Source organism: Anas acuta, chromosome 3, assembly GCF_963932015.1.
Source record: "Anas acuta chromosome 3, bAnaAcu1.1, whole genome shotgun sequence".
NCBI classification, from domain to species: Eukaryota; Metazoa; Chordata; class Aves; order Anseriformes; family Anatidae; genus Anas; species Anas acuta.
The window spans coordinates 12,802,544-12,824,409 of record NC_088981.1 but is presented as its reverse complement, the minus strand read 5'-3'; the positions used below and the strand labels follow the sequence as shown (position 1 = coordinate 12,824,409).

General features: G+C 43.4%; 1 protein-coding gene across 3 annotated transcripts in view; it reads right to left on the bottom strand.

The window, feature by feature from the left end:
* MACROD2 (mono-ADP ribosylhydrolase 2) overlaps positions 1–21,866 on the bottom strand; it is an 854,218-nt gene that overhangs the window by 15,914 nt on the left and 816,438 nt on the right. For all 3 annotated transcript variants that reach the window (XM_068675719.1, XM_068675720.1, XM_068675721.1), the window contains 3 exons: positions 20,435–20,512; positions 19,721–19,795; positions 19,012–19,122 (listed from right to left, as the gene is read on the bottom strand). In XM_068675719.1, coding sequence (XP_068531820.1) covers positions 19,012–19,122; positions 19,721–19,795; positions 20,435–20,512 — 264 coding nt within the window. The remainder of the gene's footprint in view (positions 1–19,011; positions 19,123–19,720; positions 19,796–20,434; positions 20,513–21,866) is intronic.

Genomic DNA, 21,866 nt, shown 5'->3' with positions numbered 1-21,866 from the left:
TTCCTTTTTATACTGAGTTCTGCTCTGACTCTTTCACAGCCGAAGCTGTACAGCCAGCTTCAACTATATGGTGATTAACACAGATCTGCTGTCAAGGCATAATTTTGCTACTGAGACCCTCACCTGTTTCTGTTGTCAGACCCGTTGCTTCGGACCTAGGCAGTGACTCCCCAAAACGTATCAGATGTCTGAGCAATGCACATACACACACTTGCCCGTGTATGTGTGTGCGTGCATATATAGTTACTTCCAAGGGCAGTAGGAAATTTCTTGTAAATAAATGGCTGGGGGTGGTTTTCCCTCTGTAAAGGGGACAGCTGAGTGACAGATGACAGTGCTGGATGCGTTCCTGAAGGCGATGCTCCCCACTCTGCTCGGGAAGCGCCACGTGCCCTATGGAGAAAAGCCATCGCTGAAATCTGGCTGCTGGAGATTCGGGCTGCTTTCACTGTCAGAGAGTGTCATTAATGCTGATTGCTGCACCCAATTCTCCAGTGAAAGCCTGGCTTTCTCCTCTACAGCGCTAAGCCAGCCAATGCTAGCCAGCTTGAAAGGAACTGAGGGAAGAACAAACGTATAGCGAGTGCTATATTGCTGTATTCGCTCCTAAGCACAGATGCCATTTTTCATTTCTACCGATAACTTGATGAATGTAAGAGAAAAATTTTACCAAAATTGCACTATAAGGAGGCACCCGCTGTTCCTGCCCCGCTTTAATTGAGAGCTCCTGGTCAGCTCAACCACGCTGTGATATTGGAAGCACCATTCAGCACTCGTCTACTCGGTTCTCATTTTGCGGTGTTTATAGTCCCATCAAAACATTTCATATTCTGAATAAATTCGTTGTACCAAATGCTGAATTTGGTGGTGCTTGGCTTTCAAGCAGAGGACTGTTTAAGATAACTGAGCAATACCTGCAGCTTATTTTGAAACAAGATAGAGCCCAGCAAGCAGATTCAGTAGGAGGGCAAGAGAAAATAAGTGCCTTAGTTTTACCTCCAGAGAGGAAGGAGGGCTGGAACCCCACTCACTGGCATTTCCCAGTCACATTTGTCCACTGAGAGCTGAGGCTCAGCTGAGAAGAGCTGAAGCACTCACCTGGCATCTCCCTACAGGGTGCTGGCCCGGCAGCCTTCAGAGTTCAGCTGGGCACAGACAGGCCAGGGCAAGGGCAGGGCTCAGCTCTGGGTGCCCCATGCCAGCAGGGAATGACCCCATCCTCCTTTCAACACAGCACACGTAGAAGTAAGCCATGAGAGGGGCCAAAGTCCCTAAATCGCAGCACTGCCGGAGGGAACTGCATGCTACATACACCCAGACCGAGACAAGCCTCAAGGAACAGCCCAGTTACCACCGCAGTTGCTTCAGCTCGGTGGTGGCAATCGTGCTTTTCTGCTCAGCTTTTACTACTGATGTTCTGGTGAGCGAGGGAGGTGCAGAGCCAGACCGCGGTAGTGTAGCTGGTGTTAGCTACTCAAAATACTTGCACCAGTCCTCCTGACGGTTGCCCATCTCCCACAACACTAGGAATGTTTCCAAAACACTAAAAAGCAAAACGAAAAGGAAGATTTCTCCAAAGCAACACAGAAAAGTCATCACCAGCCCTGGGTGTTACCACCCGCATCTTAGGAGCTCACCGCCGCACAGCGATCAGTTTTTGGTATTCCTGGAGTACTTCAGGGGCATTGACTGGATTTTGAGTACCAAATCTATCTGCTCTATTGCATGGGGAAAATTTTAAGGCAAAAGTCCAGGCTTGAATTTTTTTCTGCTACAGAGCTTCCAGGAAAACAATTTTGCAGGCCAGGACAGAGCAAGTGTCGGTGCTGGCAGCCATACGCTTGCTTCTCTTCCTTGCGGAAAGCCATTATGCAGTGTTTTCTAAAATTGTAAATGTTCTTTCGGGCTCACAATGGGAAACAACACTAATATGCATCACAGGGTGTGAGATAAAATGTGCGGCGCTATTGTTGCCTTTGATTTGTCTTCCATTTATATCAGCTCTCGGGAAGAATTACAAAAAGACAGAGCTGCAGATTTTTCTTCTCAACTTTTTCACATTTAATCCTTTGTTTGGTTCATAAATGCTAGGGTCTAACTAGGATGCTACATCAGAGAGAGACATTTACATTTGGATAATGTAATGCAAAGAATACTAACAACTAGAATCCTCCCCCCTCCAAACAGCTCCAGAGTACTTCCCACCTGACCTCAGCTTTGTAAAACAGGGATCTGGATTATTTGATTATTTGCTTTAAGCTGAATGTTTCTTTCTCCAGTAAGTCAGCATTCAGAGTTATTACTTTTTTTGCCTTTTTCTTGATTAGTGGAAATCTCTGGATTTCACATGTACCAGAGACTTACTTGTGTGAAAAGGAAGCAAACCCAAATAGAGAGTTATGCCAAGGGTGGCTCGTGACTAGAGCATTTTTTTTTTAATTACTTTGGGTAGAAATTAGAGCGACTTGTTTGGAAAGCTTTGGCACAGTTTTTCCTCAACAATCTCACCTACACTCCAAATTATTGAAGATTCCTCAAAGCCAAGTTATATCTTGAGGCACCAAATAGAAATTGGAGGCCAAAACCATAAACCACATAATACACAGACTGCAGAAAACTCTATGGAAAATGGGGGGGTGGGAAGGGGGGGCTTTCACTTTTGTCTGAATATGTTTCTTATCAGAGAATATACTTTCAAATAGGCCAGGATTTTTCCTTTTAGCACTGGAGATCATATCCCTTTTTCTCCATCAAACACTCCTTTAACACAGGGATTGTTCTAGATAGCGGCAGACGTAGGTCAGTATTTTCAAAAATAGGTGACTGAAGTTAGGAGCACTTTAAAATGGAGTTTAGATCCTGATTTTCAAAAGCTCCAAGCACCCAGCAGATCCAATTGGCTTCAAAGGGTGTCACTTCATAGGATGCTTGGGATGTGCTCAGCATTCTTGAAAATCAGGCTGCCTATCTGGCATCCTAAACGGGGATTCATAAATTCAGTGCCAATTCCCACTGCACTGAAGATGATGCCACCTCTAGGACCTGTGTGTAGAGAGCTCAGTGACATTATAACTAACACACTGGCTTTTGCCTTCTTCCCACAGCAGAGTTTACAGAACTGCTAATAAAACCGGTGTCTTGTCATGAAAACTGTCAGACTCTCAAGTCTACTAAGATAAGTCTAATTTTCCTTCACGCTGTTGAGCGGGTCTGTAACAGCTCCCCAAATCCACCTAAATAACTGATGGCCTGCAAAGGTTCCTTACAGCGAGGTGTCCTGAGGTCCAGCTGGAATACAGCAGCCATTGCTACAAGATACTCTGACACAACAATCATTAAAGTACCAAAATCCAGGCTAGCACACTGCAATCCTCAGCCCTTCCGTAATACCATCCTTCCACAATGGGGTGCCTTAAAACTTAGAGGCTACTGCCCATGATCTTAGCGCCAAAGTTAAGACCTCTGCCAATTAAGCCAGAAGAGAGTAATTGTATTTGCAACTGATAGCAGCAGACAATTGTCCCACTAAAGGAGGATGACATCTACACATTAAAAGCATTTCCTCAAGGCAAACTCCTTCAGATTGCTGGATTTGGACCACATTTTATGATTTATTCATTATGAAGAGCTTCTTAGCTCATGAACTTGCAGATGCCCAAAGCCTTTTTTTAAGACAACTTTCAACTATTCCAGGCTTTAAAAAAAAAGAAAAAAGAAAAAGAAAGAGAGACATTGACATAGTGATTCCACTCTTGGGTCACCCAGCAGCAACTTCTCCCCTTCTTCTCCTCCCCTTGATGACCCACAGCGAGAGTACAACACAGAGCTTTTGCCAGCACATGGCACGAGGGTCAGACCTGGAGGCTTCAGATGTGCACTGTTTCTCATGGTCCAGCTCCAAAAGAATTTGTACACCAGTGTAAAGGATTGCTGCTCCCTCCCGGTCTCCACAAATGCTTCGGTGTCTGTTACCTTCATGGGAATTACTGAAGCTTTCAAAAGAATGCAAAAATTGCTAATCCCCTGGTGCAAGTGACTTCAGCCTTGACAGACCTTTTCCTAGTCACAGATAAAACTGAAGGATTCAGCCATAAAGGATTAGGAGTGGTGTCACCTAGAATTAAGTCACTGGCCTTGAACCGTGTTTATGTTCAGCCCTGTCAACAGCCAGTTTCACCATCCTAAAAACAAGGTTTATTGAGTTTCCTTAAAAATACATATATATCTTGATTTCCTGAGTAGGTTTAAAGGTCTAGACAATTCACGTTATATTGCTTTATAGTTTCCATTTTTTACTACACTTCACTGCGCTAAAAACCATCAACCTGACAAACAGTCTGAGGAGCCTCCAACAACTTCTTTTCGCAACTATTCGCAGGACGTTTCTATGTAGACAACAAAGGCAGAGAAATAAAATAAACCCCTTGGATAGCTCTTTTCCCATTGCATCTATTTTAAATACTACAGACTCTAAAGGACCGGCCACGCAGAGAATAGGCAGCTCTGTGCCTAGCCAGTTGTTAGTTCCCAGCAAGTCTAGATACAGTATCTGTCCTACTTTGTTACCCTGCTATTCCCCCATAAACCCCAACAATTGGTCCCTAAATGAAGCATGCTTAAAGTTAGAAGTCTGTAGCCTTTCAGTTACCAGCTGTTGCAAGTATCTAGGGGCAAGAGCAGACAAATAACCCTTGTACCTTAATGGGTTGACTTGATTCACAAAACACGCCCACGACAATGCCCAGAGCGGGTTGAAAATCTTATGAGGGTCCTAAGCACAGAGTGCCACTGATCCTCTGCCTGGCAATACCTACCAGAATTTGGGAGTATTGGACAAGGCTGGCCTTGATGTAAGCACTGCATGCTAAGAGTTGAAGAGGAATTTATGCAGCAGAGGCTAGCCCAGATTTACACACATTAGGTTATAGCGAGGAAAACAGTCTTGCAAAAATGTGAAAGCAGAATAAAACAAAACCTTACCTAAGCCTCAAAAGACCTCAAGCACCAAAAAGGAGGAGGAGTGGTTAAGTCTCCACATCGTGCCACTGGAGGCACATCATGCTTCACGTGTTGCATTTTGTTCTGAGTCCTTCAGGTCCTGGGGTCTCTGCCCAAAGATTTTGCACCTTCCAGTCAATTAAGAGAAGGTACAAAATACCAGAGAAGTGGCATATACTAGCAATTATGATAAACAAAGTACATAACCAGCTACTTTCAAAGCAGATTTGGAAATGCCACTGGCTCACTTCATTCTGAGCACATTCCCAGGGAGAATGTCAGGTCACGTAACTCCTTCGTTATCTTTACACAGAGGATCTCAAGTAAGCAGCAGCAGCCATCATAAAAATACTAACATTTCTTTTGGGGGAAAACAAATACAGAAGAAAAACACACCATCTCTCTTAATAAAAGAGCCAGTTAGCACTTCAAAGATTACCGCGTGGTCTGTAAATAGCACCGTCAGTACACCGGGGAATCAAGCTCCTCTTGGTTTAATGACATCCCGAGTTACTCCAACAGGGGTAGCAATGTCACAGGCCTTCCCCATGACACAAAGCTACATCGTGCATTCTTTTAGAGCACACTCTTTGCATTTTATTTCCCTCGATGCCTTAAAAATGCCAAGAACTGCAGTAGCATAAAAGCAGCATTTCATCCTAGCCTCAGACAGAGCATTGCTCTCCTCCGGGCAGTGCACACCCATTAACACCCACTTTGTGCACACCATGACGGGGAGTGTTGGGAAGAAAGTTGCAGGGATCCTGCATGGTTGTGAAGAACCTCCTCCCACACTTCTCCCTCATCCACAGACAGTGTCATGGACTTACAGTTTAACGGCACCTTAATGGCTTAGATATAAGTGGCTACATTGGTAGGCATTTAATTGTAGTGATGCAAAGATCTGATGGCTGGGTGCTCTCCTTTGCCTGTCCCATGTGAAACACAAGACACTGAATTCAGTTACGTGGCAACTGCCCACAGGTACCTCTGAGGTATCCGACATCCCCCACAAAATCTGTGTTTCGTGTGTTTAAGCAGCTCTCCCCGGTGCTTTATAGGAATGGAGAGAGGGAAGGATGGAGGGAGGGAGGGAGCTGTTTTGTTTTAAATCTCATTTGCAGTTGTATAGCTAAAGCTTGGAGATTAATAATAAAAGTGCATATGTGACAATGCAGAAACAAATGCTGCTCCATGTCAAAAGCAAAGCAAGACGCGATTTTATTTTTCTGTTAATTAACCAGCCTTTCATCTCAACTGCTCTGATCTGTAAATAAAGCTCACGAGCTGGTTTCAAACAAGTCTAGGAATTAGGCGATGAAACAAAACAAACTAAACCAAAATGCTCCAACCCAACAGTCTCTTAACACTGGTTAGCTAATTATGTTGGCCTTTATTCAGGGGGCCCTGAACGGAACTTTCTAATTGAAACAGATGAAAAGCAACAGCACTCTGGCACTGGCCTAAAGGGTGAGCGCGACCAGCTACCAAAGGCTCCCGAACGCTGCCAAGAGCCAAGGGGCATCCCTGAATATTCTGAGAAAGAAGGGTGGGAAAGGAAGGACAGGGGGAAGGATGGAAGGGAGGATGGACAGACGGAAGGAAGGGAGAGAAGAAAGAACAAACCACCGATCCCCGACACTGGTATTACATCCGCCCGCAGCTATGCTGAGCCTCTGAGGATTTGCTTTCCGAGCTCCTTATTGAAATTGTTCAGGTCCTTAACTGATCTCCTGGGGGGTGAATCAGGGGGAGCCAGGAGGGGGGTTGAAAAGCCTTAAGCTAATTAAGCAAGGCTGAGACATGCTTGATGAGATGGGAAAAACACGAGGCTTTTGAAAGGGTGAAAAATCTCCAACCATCTGGTAGTGGCATTGCAGGGAGAAGAAAGAGAAAGGACAAAGGGGCAGCTCTCTGCGGCGAGGAGGTACAGGACTCCTTTAATTACTGGGTCACCGAGACCATTACTGCTCCGAATGCCAGTGAAAGCCTGCAAAACAAGCTTAGGAGGCTCAGCAAAAACAACAGCTCTTAGCAAGGAAAGCATCCGCAAGAAAGTGAATCAGAGCAGTTTTCCCTGAGAGACGTCTGCTAATTAGAAGTGATAGGTAATGGATGGGGGCAGCAAGGCCCCCGGATCGCAGAGAGACTTTTCCCGGCGACCTCCCTACTTCTCCCCTCCAATTTGCTGTTCTCCAAGACCCTGCAGATGGTGCTCTGTTTAAATTAATACCACCCTGCCAGCCAGAAGGAAGCTTCTGTTGTACTTGGCAATCCAGGTGAACAGCCTGCATTTAGGTTTCAGAATGAATGCCCCAGGTGTTTCATCAATATGGCACGCAGCTTATGTGCTCCAGCCTCTTCAGGCCCGGTTACGACTCATCTGTGTTTTCCCATCTCCAAGACTGGCTAGAGAAAATCACAGCATTCAGAGGGCAAACTTTGCACACCGGAGCACGATCTGAGCTATCTCTGTACTAATGGCTTTGTCAGCCATGAGCTGCAAAAGTGCCAGGGCACTCCAAATGAGGAGCCCTCGCCTGCCTTCTCCTCTCAGATGAGCTGGATGGGGCTACGGCAGACTACAGGTGCAGGCTAGCAAAGAGCAAGCTGCTTTTGACACCAGAAGCTGTGACCAAACCTGTGCCAAAAAAGAGTTAGCACTTCGCTAACTCTTGCCTTGGGATGCGATGATGTGCAGCTGATTTCTTTCCCTCCCACACATGCATTCTTCTCCAATTATTTCGGCCATGCGCTGTGATCCAGTCTGATTCACGAGCTGCACAAGAGAAAGCTATATGCATCCTTGGGTGGGAGACCTCATTAACACATGAAAGCAGTACTGATAATCTAACGCATCACACAGCACTGCTGTCTCCAAGATCAGATAGAAAACCCAGGCCCTGACTACCTGCGGCCATTAAATATGCTGCAGCAGTTTTGATAAGAACAAATGGTGTTAGCCCTGCTCTTCGGCCAAATCTCAACACGCATTTTTCTCCCCTAGGTTCTCCTTGAAGGTTCATTTGGAAAGAGTTGCTGTGTCTTAAACTGTCACATTTTTATTCAGTACTGTTAAACATTGGCTGCATTTAATGCCAGAGGGAACGGTTTCACAAGCAGATACTGTAATCTCTGTATATATCAGTTTCTAAGATAACTTTGGTTCCTTTAGATAGGTACCGGATATATACGTACTTATCATCTGCTTTTCATGCTCGCATACTTCAAGAGCCAGCTGGAGCTGCAAGCAGAAACACATCCAGAAAATCTATTCCCCTCTACCTCCTATGTAAGACTGGAAGCAGGCATGATTAGAAATATTCTTTGAGGATTTTTTCCTTTTTCTTCCTTTCCATTTTTGAGCAAGCTTGCTAGCATTGCAGGACCAGAAGATTCAAAACCAAACTAAAAGAGCACCTGAACTTCTGGACACCATCCTGAAAAGCAGCTCTATTCCAGCTGGCCCTCGATGCTGTGGAGTGCTGTGGGGTTACTGAGCCATCCATCCAGTGTGGACTCTGGTTTGTGCAAGCAGATCAGGGATGAGACAAGCATCAACAAAAACAGCAATTGCACAAAGTGACCATAATAGCTGTACTCGCTATGCACTGGGTAGTTATTGCTTGGGCAGAAGGAGAGATGAGACAGACAAAACCACAGAGGATGACAGTTTTGGCACTCTGAGACCAGAGGGGGAGTTGTTATCTACAGTCACGTAAGAGGAACTGGAAAAGATCTGCTGTCCGTTGGAGGAGGCCAGAGAAAATGAGAGGACAACTCTAGCCTCTGTCAGAGACCCGACTTTGTAGGCTGATGCAACCACCAGAGATGAGTTCCAGACATTCACAGGAAGGACTGGGTGTGCTGGCAGGGACAAGGCCAAGAAGTTGTGGACCCATGAGGTGAGAAGCCAAGAGGAAGGGACAGTGACTGAACTGCAATGAGAGCACAGCAGCCACTCAAAGCTCCCGGCCACGAGCATCCAATTGCAAGCAAGGGAGAGGGACAGTGACGGTGCTCACTGTTGGCCTCATACCCTGCTGAGCAGGCTGGAAACAAACCCGCTTTTGAGTCCCTCTCCATGCTGGAAGGACTCAATCCCTGACCCTTGTGTCCCAGAGATCCCTGCAAGGCAGCCATGGGAGAAAGCCCCTTCCACTCTTGCCTTGCATGATGGGCTGCTGTCAATGAATGCTGTCTCAGTTAGAGTCCTTTCGATGCTCAGGGAGAAGCGCAACGACAAGCAGCACAGCTGTTCTACACCTGAAAGAGCAAGTCCTGCTCAGTTTTCTGTCCTCTCCGGACTGGTGGCTGGATCTTTGGCTGACAGAGGTGCCACGCTCGGGTACCTGCACCCCAGAGAGGGAGAGATGCTAAGACATGCCTTGCTGACTGCCTCCCCGGTTAGTCCGTGAGCTTCTCTGCTAATCTTCCTCGTTGCCTGGACAGCTGGAAGAATCAGGCAATTTAATTTCCTTGAATCGAGCTGCTGGAGTTAGATACCGATTTTTCAGCACAGTGACATCTTATTTTGAAGCACCTGAGGTATCTCCATTTGTGCCCATTTGATGTTTTTGTGCTACGTTTCAGGCTGACAGACTATACAAACACACCCAGAGAATGTGTTTTAACTGATGAAATACCTTGTAACCGTGATAGGATTTGGCCACAAATCAGGATTCTCATTTTTTTCCAGCCACTGAGATGGTGACTTTGCCGTGCTGACCCCCTAACTATATACCATTGTTAGCTGTAACCAGGGGGCACTGAGAAAAGATTATTGACTTTTTCTTCTCAGAATCCAGAACACAGTTTAACTGATTTTCAGTCCAGGTAAGAAAGGTAGAGCCTGTAAGCAACTGCTTATTTCCTCCGCAGAGAAAATGCTGAACGTGTAAACATGCCGTCTTTCAAGGGCTGTCAAGTAATGTAAGTATCAAGTGTTTTTTGACAGGATGCTGTAAATGGAATAAAGGAGGTTTTGGCCTCTGTGGTAGCTATGATTGCTGGCAGAGCTATGCCCTTCACACTCGTGATTGAGGGAAAAAACAAACAAACCAGGCTACACATCCACTCTACGGAATAATGAGACAAAAGGCTTATGTGTCCCAACGTTTCAAGCTAAGGATCCTGCACCAGTGGAACAATAATGAAGGGCTTTTTGCGGTTGAAATTTGCCAGCTGAGGAAAGTGATGGATTTTCAAACTTAGGATAGAAAGCGCAAGGAAAATCTGAATCTGGAAGAAAAATAAATGCTTGAGGAAAGAACAGTGTTAATCGGGTAGCGACTGATTTGGGCATCCTGGCAAATGTAAGGGAAAGTAAAAGACAATGCTATTCCGTACTCTTCGTATTTTGCCTGGACCTCTCAAACAGAAAACGGGTTGCTTTGCCATTGCCCACAGACTGTCTACAGCTGCAACCTGAAGCACATCATCCAGAACACCTTTTTTGCCGCACTGGTTTAATTGCAGATTAAAATGCGTTCACAGCACACAGCAGTGCTCCAGGAAAGGGTCTTTGGAGCTCACAGAAGACTCAAAAAAGGACAAGCTGAACTTTCCATAAGGTAAAGGGAAGTCCCAAACAGCTGCAATCCCGCACCAATACGTTGAGGCACCACTATGGCACGATTAAGGTATGGGTGCAGCCACACAGATGTAGGAGGAGAGATCAAAAGCTAGCTTCCTCCCTGGCAGATAATTCACAGCAACGAGACTCTGGGTCAGCTCGGGCTGCTGGGCTAACACCAGAGGCCAGGTATAGCAGCAGTGACCTCAAGCTCATCTGGAGGAGAAGTTTGATGAAAGCCAACCAAGTGCAGGAAAACTCTTCCAGATGGAGAGATCTGCTTGAGAGAACGCTCACCTGCTGACTGCATTAGGAAAAGGTGAGGGCAGAGAAAGCCTGCTGCCTAAAAATTATGGGTAACAAGCACACAAAGGAAGAGGATATGTAGGGGTAGGAGGAAATGATAACGCTTTGAGATCTGAATGATATCATGTGGGATTTTTCCTGCTCTGGCCAGCAGTAGTGAGAGGCAGATTTACTCTCAGTCTGGGTCAGGCCCTATCACTGCAGTCTCCACTTGACAAGCTGTAGGCATATCTTCCCCCTGCTGGTGTAATAGTCCCTCCTTGTACAGCACCAGCCTTCCTCCCCAAGCACCAGGAGCAAGGGCACCAGGGCACCTAGGAAGCCAGTGTACCTCCCTGGCAGAGCCAGTGTCATGCAGAGGAAAAACACAGATCAGAGCTGAATCAAAAAGAAGGTCTCCTGACCCAGCCAATAGTGTGAAAAATGGTTAAATGCCTCCCTTCTGATAATAGAACACAGGTAAACTACTCACCCACACCGCTGGGCACAACTACAGTGATAAAGCTACTGACACAGAAGAAGGGACAATACATCCACCCCCCTAAAACAAACAAGAATGTCCGAGGGAACCAGGGAACCTTTTCATCTCAGGAGATATGATGCTTTCTTTGATTTCATTCTCATTCTGTACTCAAAATGAAAATGAAAAAAAAAAAAAAAAAAAGCCCTCCCAGATCATCTCTTCCTACCCTCATTGCTAGTTTTTATTTTATTTTATTTTATTTTATTTTATTTTGCATAAACCAGCATAACAACCTGAGCAGCATGGTACGTTCTGCTTGCTGTACATTATATACAACGTAAAGCACGGGGAAGCACAGAATTTCCAAAAGCCATCTCAGTTGGATCTTGTGTACATCCTGTCACGGACAAACTTTATTAAAGGTCAGAGTCCAAAATGAATCGTTACATAACAAAATTAAGCCTCCTGTTGTAGCACGCAGGGCACGGGAACCTAACATTTGTTCCCGAGAGATCAAATTCTTACTTGCATACCTCCACTGCACTGAAACAGCCTGGTGAATCTATTCTACTTAATACTGAAATTCCTGTTGCTGCAAATGGGAATGAAACCCACTGCCCAGACAGAGCCCTATGGAGCTGTATATTACATTTAAAACAACGGTACCGTTTCTCTGAAAGCGCTACACCTCATTTCCAGATGCATCATTAACTATGATGCCATCTGTAAAACCACAGGCCTTGGTCAGCGAGCTCTCCTTTTTCACTTACGTTACAGGAAAAAGTTTCTAGGGTGTCGAAATCTCTCCTGTGTTCCTTTCGCTTGTCACTCAGATGCCATTTGATATGATTTGAAAGAGATACGTCCTTCATTTGCATAAGGTAGCCCTGCTTCTCTGGAGATTTGAGCTAAAACCAAGGACTAGCAGACTTGAACACCACATGAAATATGCATTATCTTTCCAGTTTTCATACACTACAACGGCATTATCAGCCTCTTAAAGCCCTTTAAGCCTTGTATGTCAAAAGTACAAAACATGCAACATCATGTAATAATATTATAAACATATGAGGACTTAGAATGACTTCACAGCACCTGCTTTTCAGTGGAATTTTATGACTTTATATTAATTTGTCGTTCTTACCATGAAAATAAAATGTAAACGGCACTTCAAAAATATGCCATTAGAAATATCCAGTTTCTCCTCCAGCTTCTCAGAGGATTTAATCTTTTCTCTTTTTATTTTCTGTATACAGAAGAGCTCTAAATTTATTTTATTAGATTTAATGCTGAATGTGTTTCAGTTCAGTACTGTAACATGAGTTAATTAAACCAAACAAAGGCCACACTGCCAACGCTTTCAGAAGGAACAAAGAGATGATATTTTTAAATGAAATAAAAATTGCCAATTCATAATAGTATTTCTATTCTGATTACTGAAAATGACATGAAGAAAGCAATCAAATACACACAGTAAACCTTAAACACTATCATTGCTAAAGCGGTCCATTTTCTTGTTTCTATTTTCTTTCCTGTTGCCTTTTTGTCTTGTACCCTGCCATCACGCCTGATAACATAAAGCGACCGTGACAGCAGGCAAAATGTTTAAGCTGAAAAATTCCTTACGTTTTCCACTTTTTCTTAGAAAAGCACCCAGAAAAAATATATCATTTGTAACTGAAAGAGATGAAAAATAATTAAAACTTAAAACTGATCTTGCACCACCTGTTCAGGCTAGTACCTGATATATGGAGAGCAATGAAAAGAAACAGATTCCTTCTGTGGCAGGAAAAAAAAAGAAAAAAAAGACTTCTTTCCCCCCAGGAGATTGAAATCAATATCTGGAGCAGAATACTGACAGTATAATAACCACCCCATCCTGCAAGTACACAGTACTGCGCAGTACGGCCCAGGCAGCACCCTTCGGGAAGGCTCGTAGGGGTCTGCTTCCCGCTTGCAGCCTCTCAGAGGAGGGAAGGAACATCAGAACATCATTTGGAGCACTGTGTGCTGCCCGATGTGGTGCAGCTCTTCTGCTGCACCAGACGGTCCTTAGGAAATGAAAAAAAAAAAAGAAAGCCACCACACTGCTGGTCACGACAGCCTGCGAGTGACACTTCCTCCTACTGATCGTGCTGATCCTTCACCATCACTGAAGCGACTGTTCTTAGCACCCAGTCTCGGAGCCTGGAGACCTCCCAGTTCAGCACTGACAAAGCCACCGCAAATATAACCACAGGCACCAGAAAAAGCATTCCTTTCCCCCAAGCTGCAACACGCAAGAGGAGCACGGAAGATGCCCACGCAGAGCCATTCGCAGGCACGCCAGCCTCACCTGCATTCAGAGGCATTTAAACAAAGCCACCCCAACCCCAGAACCACGCAGAACATTTTATGTGCATTCATCACAATTGACATACTGTTTGCCAACTTAGAAAAGCCTGTGACCCCTCTCCTTCCAAAAGGAACCTCTGGCTAGGCTGAAAGGTTTCTTTTCCCTGCCTACAGTTATGGCCCTTGCTCAAGATTTTACACTTTGAGTTTTTGTAAAGTTCCCCAGAAAACGAACGCATGTAAAAAGGGAGAGTTCTTAAACCCCAAAGATATCACCCTGGATGAAGGCACTTTTTTGGCGTTCCAGTGACAATCTGGTTACCGCATACCTCCAACTAATTCCAGTGACATTCTTTGCAACAGTCTGCTATCTCTAGCTCAGCTTTAGACACGTGAGTTTAAATACCAGTTCACAATTTTCTACTTCCCCAGAACAATCAGCATTTCTGCAAAGGGCCCAAAGGTGTACTTTTTTTTTCTCATGGCCATCTACCAATGCATGTTAGAAGCAGATTTTTAAGATATATTCCAAATTTATGGTCAGACTTACTCTGCAACAGCACATAAAATGTCATCTGACCCATTCAGTGTGGGTCATTATCAAAGACCTGTGCACTGTGTATTTGAATCAGAATACTTATTCCTTTCTTTTTCAGGGAACCTGAATAAAAGGAGTTGGAGCCTCTAAACTATCTCTTCAGCAGCCACCACACTCCAAATATCTCTGCATTCTTGTCTCCCCAGGCAAAACAAAGTATGTCTTTTTAAGGATGCATACAGAAGATTATTAACATCTCTCTCTCTCTCTTTTTTTTTTTTTTTCTTCTAAGATGTTTTCTTCTAAGTTTGGTTTAGAAATAAAAGGTAGTTATGCTTGCCATGACTCAAGAATAAAGATGTCAGGTTCATCTCAAAAGATCTTTCTCAAGTACCTTGTTTCTCTATAACTACAGTGTCACATCAGAGAAAGTAATTTCTTTTGACAATATTTGCAACTGTACCAATGCATGTAAAAATCATATAAACGCATGAAAATGAAACTGTAAAACATGGAGAGCTCTTCTCCCTGAAGTTTCTGAATATTTAATTCTCTCCAAGATCATGCTGTCAAACGATCTCTTTTGCTAAAGTACAGATGGATAACTACCTTGGAAATCCAGTTAAGTGAAGAACGGGTGGCATGGTAGCTACAAAGGTACCTATCTATTCATTTAACAAAGATGGTTGAACAAAACCAGGCTTAGCTAAGAAAATGAGGCAGAATTCAAATTTACATTAAAGGGCAGTGACCAAAGGCCTGGCACTGCAGGAAATCGTATACATTGCACGTGATCTAAACCAGTTAACCTGCCTCTGGTCCCTTCCCAAGCCTGCCTTAGGATCACATGGTTCATGCACAACCAAGGTGGTTATTGCAGTCCCCTACACACAGCACTCAAAAAGGCTGGGGAGCAGCTACACACCGAAAGACTAATTGCATGGGCTGTGTCCTGCTCTTAAGCTAAATCCCTGGGCACTAATATCTTTTTCACAGGCATTAATTACAGCGCTTTGATGCTTGATTGTGCTTCAGCAATAACCTGCTTCTGTGTTTCGGGACTTGTCCAGAGGAAAATAAACATATTCTTTTCCCAGGGAGGATGCTGCCCAGCCACACGGCTGGGGCATGAACCAGCCTATCACCAAAACCATGCAGAAGTAGCAGAATAGCTTCACCACTTTCCTCTTGCCCACTGCCACCAGGTCAGGGTCTCTCCCACAGCGCTGGTGGTCAGAACAAAGCTGTGAAATGAGTTGATGTGAAAATTAGTTCTTAGGGTGAAAAGAATGCCAAGCCAAGTCCAAGTAATCCTACAAACAGCAGCACAGGGCAAAATTTTTTAGTCTAAATACAGAAGATGATCAAACAGAGAAACAGAACTTGAAGGGAGAGGAGGCTTCGAGTAGCAAATGGCTACATATTCGGACATGCTGGAAATTGTCTCCTAGAAAAATTGAGCTGAGCAAAACTGCAGCTAAATGTTGAACACGTGATCATTACAGCATGACAGGACTACTTCTAGGTGGACGTATAAAGGGGCTGCCAAGCGGTGTATTAACAACACGTACACTTCCCTAGTCAGCAACTAGGTCAGCGATCACCACTGACTCTGCTTTTTAATAAAGGGATTTGAGAATATTCCCTAATCTTATAAGAAACACATATTTTCATTATTCTTTTGTGAACTAGAATGGGTGCGTTATAGTAGTTGGAAAATAACAGAAAAGGCATCTTAGCTGGTCTTTTTTCTTCAGGTGCTCCCTAATAACATATAACTTCAAGTTACAGTAGGAAAATAGGGAATAATTGGCACACGCTGTATTTTATTACTGATTTTGGAAAAAGCCGCACCAGGTTTTTATGAAACACACACAGTGCTTTACAATGTTACATTCTTCAGGGTAATCTGGCTTACTTCATTCTGCTGGCAATGGAGCAGTTAAATTGCTAAAACTTGGATTCTTCAAGTCCCAGAACGGCGCCCCAGAACCTGGGGAGCGCCAGGATCCACGACTCCTTGGTAAAACTACAGGCTATGGAGTCACCCTGGAGCTGTGAAGTCACGTTGGCTATGTAAGAAAGGACCCTGCAAGCCCTAAAATCCCCAACACCACACGGATGAGCTGATCAGCCGCACACCTACAGTTTGTCAGAAGTTTGTGAAAACTGAGACATGCCTCTAAACCATCAAGAAACAGACTTTTTTTTTTTTCCCAAGGAAAACCAGATCACTGAAAAAAAAAAATCTAGCAGGCTTCAAAGCCACCATCAGTAACTAGGCAGAAATTTAGCTTTAGGTTGGGAAAGGGACTTTAATCTTTGTTGGCAATTTAGTAGATTCCACAGCTCCAGTGCTGGGGACAGCACAGGTCACAGTGGACTCCCATTCATCTAATGGCTCCCGGTGAGACAGAGAGAGCAGAGAGGCAGTTACGTGATACCCCTCGCTCCAGGATGAGCTCGGTAACACAACAGGAAAAAATCAGATGTAGAACAGAGAGAGCAGATAGCTTACAGATCAGTAGTTGCTACGCAGGGCTGTGCATGTAGAGCTAATACAGGTCAAAACCACCATTGTGACACCTAGGATTCAGTTTTATGACCGGATTTCTATTTAATGGGAACTGCAGCCCCACATCAGCTTTTTTCCAAGTGTTCTTATGCAAAAATATGCTGGTTTATTGTACACCAAATGTACTGTGGATGCTGCTGGAAAACAATTTCAAAGAATTAGGTTATGTGATAGCACTTGGGTTACCTGAAATGTTGTTATATCTCTGTTTTATGCCCCGTAATCTCTTCCTATTAAAAAGAGACTCTCTTTGGGAAGTATGTATTATTTTATCAGCTTGAACTTCAGCTGATTTTCTGTTTTTTCAGCTCCTTGTCCAGATTTACCTTGCATCGTGGCAAACTTTCAAATCTCACATGGCTGACAATGTGCCCACAGAATGGGAAGCATCTGACAAGAATAGCTCTGAAGGTTCCCCTGTATGTTCTTGTGGGTGTAAGAATGAAACAATGCAAGGGAAAGACTTCATTTTGTTTTCAAAACCAAACCAAACAACAACAACAAACCCACCACAACACAACAAAAACCAAACCAATTTATTTTCTCTGACACAAAGCCAGTATGTTCAGAAAAAGCTAAACACAGTATCCGTGGAGTTACCTAAGTGCCATTACCCCGCACATAGACTCAGCACAGCATCTCCTCCTATTAAGGAGCTGATCGAAAGCTCACTTAAATCAATGAGCGTCTTTCTATGAGCTTCAGTAAGCTTTGGATCAGACTGATCTTGTTCAAGAGCAATACCTGAGCCCCCTTGGAGGAACACGTTCCACAATGTTTGGAAAGAACCTTTTACTTAGTACCTGAGCCTTTTAATTCAGGGGCAGGAAAAGGAAAAGTGCCAAGAACAACCCTTTTCTGACATTACCTTCTTTTCTTTAATGTTGCATATTTTAATAGTAGGTAGAACAGATGGTGAAATACAATCTCTCCACTGAGAACTAAATGACAGCCACTAGCTGTAGGGGACACTCAAGTATTAAAGGGAAGGAAATGCACAAATAATGAAAGTACATTTTGTCCAACTTGCTTTTGATGAGGCATAAAATAAAATGTAAATAATTTCTATTAGAAGGAAATTAACATAACGACTTTGGTATTTGCAATCAGAGTGAGCTCATATTACATAACCTGGATTTGCAATTGAAGTAGAGCAATACCATATACCTGGATTTGAAATAAGGATTACATGAATTCTGTTTTCACTGTCAGTAATATGGCACAAACCCGATACTATTAACATGACTGATAATAAAGAGATGTGATTAGTCTTAATTTGGCTAGGCAATTAAAAAAAAAAAAAAAAAAAAGCAGAAATACTGGTTAGCTGTATATGAACAGAAGTTCTATTAACTGGGGTTTGCTGTGAAGAAAAGTGTCAATATTACTAACACACATTTGCAATTAAGTTGCTGTCAAAGTGGCTAGGAAAAGGAGTTCATAATTAGGACAATGCAGTTAGTATTGACCTGAATTTTCAGTAAAAATCATGTCTGGGTTTTATTTTGGAACTATAAAATTAATCTCCGTGTTCTGCGGAAGACAACCATATAATTATTAACTTGCAGTGACTTTACAATTAGAGAATTATTTACATAACATGTTCTTTTTACATAACCACATGGCTGTTACAAATGGTGAACTGAATGTAATGCTCCCAGAAGAGTATCCAACACAGAAAATTAAACTTCTAAGTTTCTTTACAAAAGCATTACTAAGGATTTAAATACTTTACTCTCGGAAAAAAAAATCCTGCTTCAGCAAGACCCTGTGCTCCCGCTGCAAATATTGGTTTCTTTATTAGAATTACTGGTTTCAGTTAATTACTACCTAAATCTCTATTAATGGCCTCACAATTCATTTGCATGCCTATTTATAGTAAATATTCTTGATGCTTCTAGTGAATGTGATCAAGAGGATACTTAAATGAACAGAAATTGGTTGTTTAATCAGCACATTAATACTAAAAAACAATGAGAAGTATGCTTATTTTAAATAACTTTAGAATCTGATTGTACACTTTCTTGCACTTATATTCCTACATGACTGCACATCCAGTATATCAAAACAACACTCAAAGATATGGAAGTTGGTGTGTTTTTTTTTTTTTCAATAAATCCCTCTATACATGCTATTACCATGTTTCCTGACAAGCAGAAGAAAAGCAGAATGTGAGCCCAGCAGAATTCCCTATCTCATTCTATTTTTTTAAGCAACCTTACCTTCCTCTTCTTCTACTTGTGCTCCTCCTCCTGCTTCTTTTTCTTTTTCCTCTGCATTGGGAATCAAAGGTTTCTCCTCTGCTGTTGTGTCTTCTTGGTTCAACAATGGCTCTGAATAAATTTGATAAAAAGATGAACACTAAGACTTTTCAGAATGTACATTGTATAAAAGGATTAACATACACTAGAGAGATTACCATTAAAAACACTGGAAAAGGAAAAGGATCCTTTCCCTCAAGAGCACAGATACACTATCTATCTCGGGGAAATGCAAAGGGCAGTAGTTGAGAGCAAGGCCTCAACCCTCCAATATGCTGAGCTTTCTAGGATTGGGCACAAAAAAGCCCCCCATGACTAGCTTAAAGCATCATCCCTCACCAGGACTCATCACAAGCCCAGGGGCACAAGCACTCTAACGTTTTACTGGTCAGCGGACAGAGCATTCTGTGCTCTGAACATACAGGGCTCCAGCACTCAGTGAGAGGAACAAAACACACGGTTTTCACTTCTTTCTCTAATGGAAGCAGTCGTTAAAAAGCCATCCGATGTCACTGAGAACCCACAGCTACTCCCCTGCTCTGGGCTGAAGTCAGGGTTACCAGATGATGATTCAGCTCCACAGTTTTGTTCTTGGAACACGGAAAACAAAAGGGAATTTCAACACTACTGCTCAGATCTGAGCAATAACAGTGTGATGCATATGCAGTACCTTCTATCTCCATGCAGGAGCTTTGGGAATCTGCCCCAGTTTTCATCTCCTCCTCTGCAGCACCATCCTGCTGTCCTGTTAGCACGACAGATTGAAAATGACATCAGTGCGAGGGCTGCATGCATGCAGTAGCAGGTTTGGCAGGCACGGCACGAACCTAACATGCTGCATCAAACTCTTCAGCCATGAAATGCCTTTTGCTATTAAATGAACAATGTTAGAACTATTTCATATATGAAAATACCACCTACTAAGCATTAAGGATGTTCAACGTCTGGTCACAACTGACCTGGAACCAATTTTTTTTTTCCTTTGTTTGTAGCTCAGCCTCTACACACTGGTTCTCATAGGAGCTGTTGCAAAGCACCCCCGCTTGCTGGTCAGCTTATCAGAAGGAACAGAATCACCCCACAGGCTTTTAGAATGATGATGGGAGTGAAAACAAAAAATGGAAAGGAAGGAAAAGACAACAACAATGCTATGCCCTCTGGATCAATATGGTTAGAAGCCCACGCACTTGGAGATGTGTCTTTGCCAGCAACGCCAACAATTACTGCACCAGGCCTGTGTGGCATGGGACCTCTGCTTGCTGACAGCATTTTCCTGAGGCAGCAGAGGTCAGGCTGAAACCCACTGGATGCTGTAACTGGAGGAACTAAGGCTCCCAACTGGTTCATTATCTGTGTCTCAAAGAATGTTGAGAGAAAACTTTACCTTCGGCTTGATCTTGCTCGCACCCCATAGGATGTGCTGGGTCACTCTCCTGCGCGCCTTTGGAGTCTTTCAGGGAGTCTGAGGAAACAGCAAACACACAAACACATGTCCTGCAGCGGTTTTTGTGCTGGAAAAGTCCAGCTGTTTCCTCAGACTCTGGTGGCCCTTAGGTGCGAGGTTCATACTTGGCATTCTGATACTCGGACAGCACTTCCTGCTGCTTCACCACAGACTCGCACACTACAAAAGCATACTCATGGGTCTCAATTATTCAAACCGATTTCTGAAGCCGTACGCTTATTGAGCAGTTTCTGGCCTGCGGTACAAACCTTAGACAAGGAGTTGTCAAGGAAGGATATGTAAGAAAAATGAGAAGTGCTACTGAGACTTTTATTTCTAATGAAATGAGTGTCACAAAGCTAGGAGAAACACAGTGGACCACCTACTTAATAAATAGAATGACTTTTTAAAAAAAAATAATAATAACAATACCAGTGCTTTTCATGGCTGTATTTTCCCTAGCTTGACAAACATTAAGTCCTATAAATCCCACTGCAAATCCTGGCCTCATTTCACTAGATGACAAAACTCCCAAGGCTGTTATCGTGGCCAAGACTGTTTTTGCTTTCAGGGAGACTAGCAAATGAAGTGCCCAAAGCCATACTCTGAACCAGTAGCACAGTGAGGTTTTAAATCAGACAGTATAAATCCAGCCCCTACACTCTATCCGTGGTCTTCGTATACACTGGGCATTAATTTTTGTGTGTCAAACAACATTTTCTGACCAGAGCCACTCCCTAGTGATCTATGGCATGCAAAGACCTACAGCGCATGACAATAAATTACTTTATGACAGTTCTGTCATGGCACTACTTCTAGAGGGTCCCTTTCTATCCCATGGCAGAGCAGATCTTACAACATACCAAAGGATGCCCGGGTAAAACTCTCTTCTTGAAACTTGCCAAGAATAATCTCTGATGGATAAGCAAGAAAGCTGGGTTGTTAACATCTGATCCAAATTTAATAATCTGTAGAAAAGGTATGCAGTGAAAGTGTGTGGCTTTAATTAACTGCAAATAATCCCCCAAGGCAAATATTTAATTACCTGCACAGCTTCTTACTTCTCTCATGGCATGACAATAAGTTTATAAATCCAAGTTTGAAAGCAGAATATCTCACTGATGTACAATTTGCTAAAATTTGCCCTTGCTGCACTTTTTTTTCTACCCTACTGTGGACTTAAAACGCTGAGCACTGCTATCAGCTGGGCCACTGTGCTGGCCCTTTCATACTAGGAAGCCATATCATGCTATGAGTTACAAGGGATTACCCTATCAGCCTGAATCAGTGCAAAAATAAATTAGAACCTCATCAAATTGCAAGTTTAATCAAAAAGCAAGTTGAAGGACCTCTTGGTCTTCAATGGGAAAGG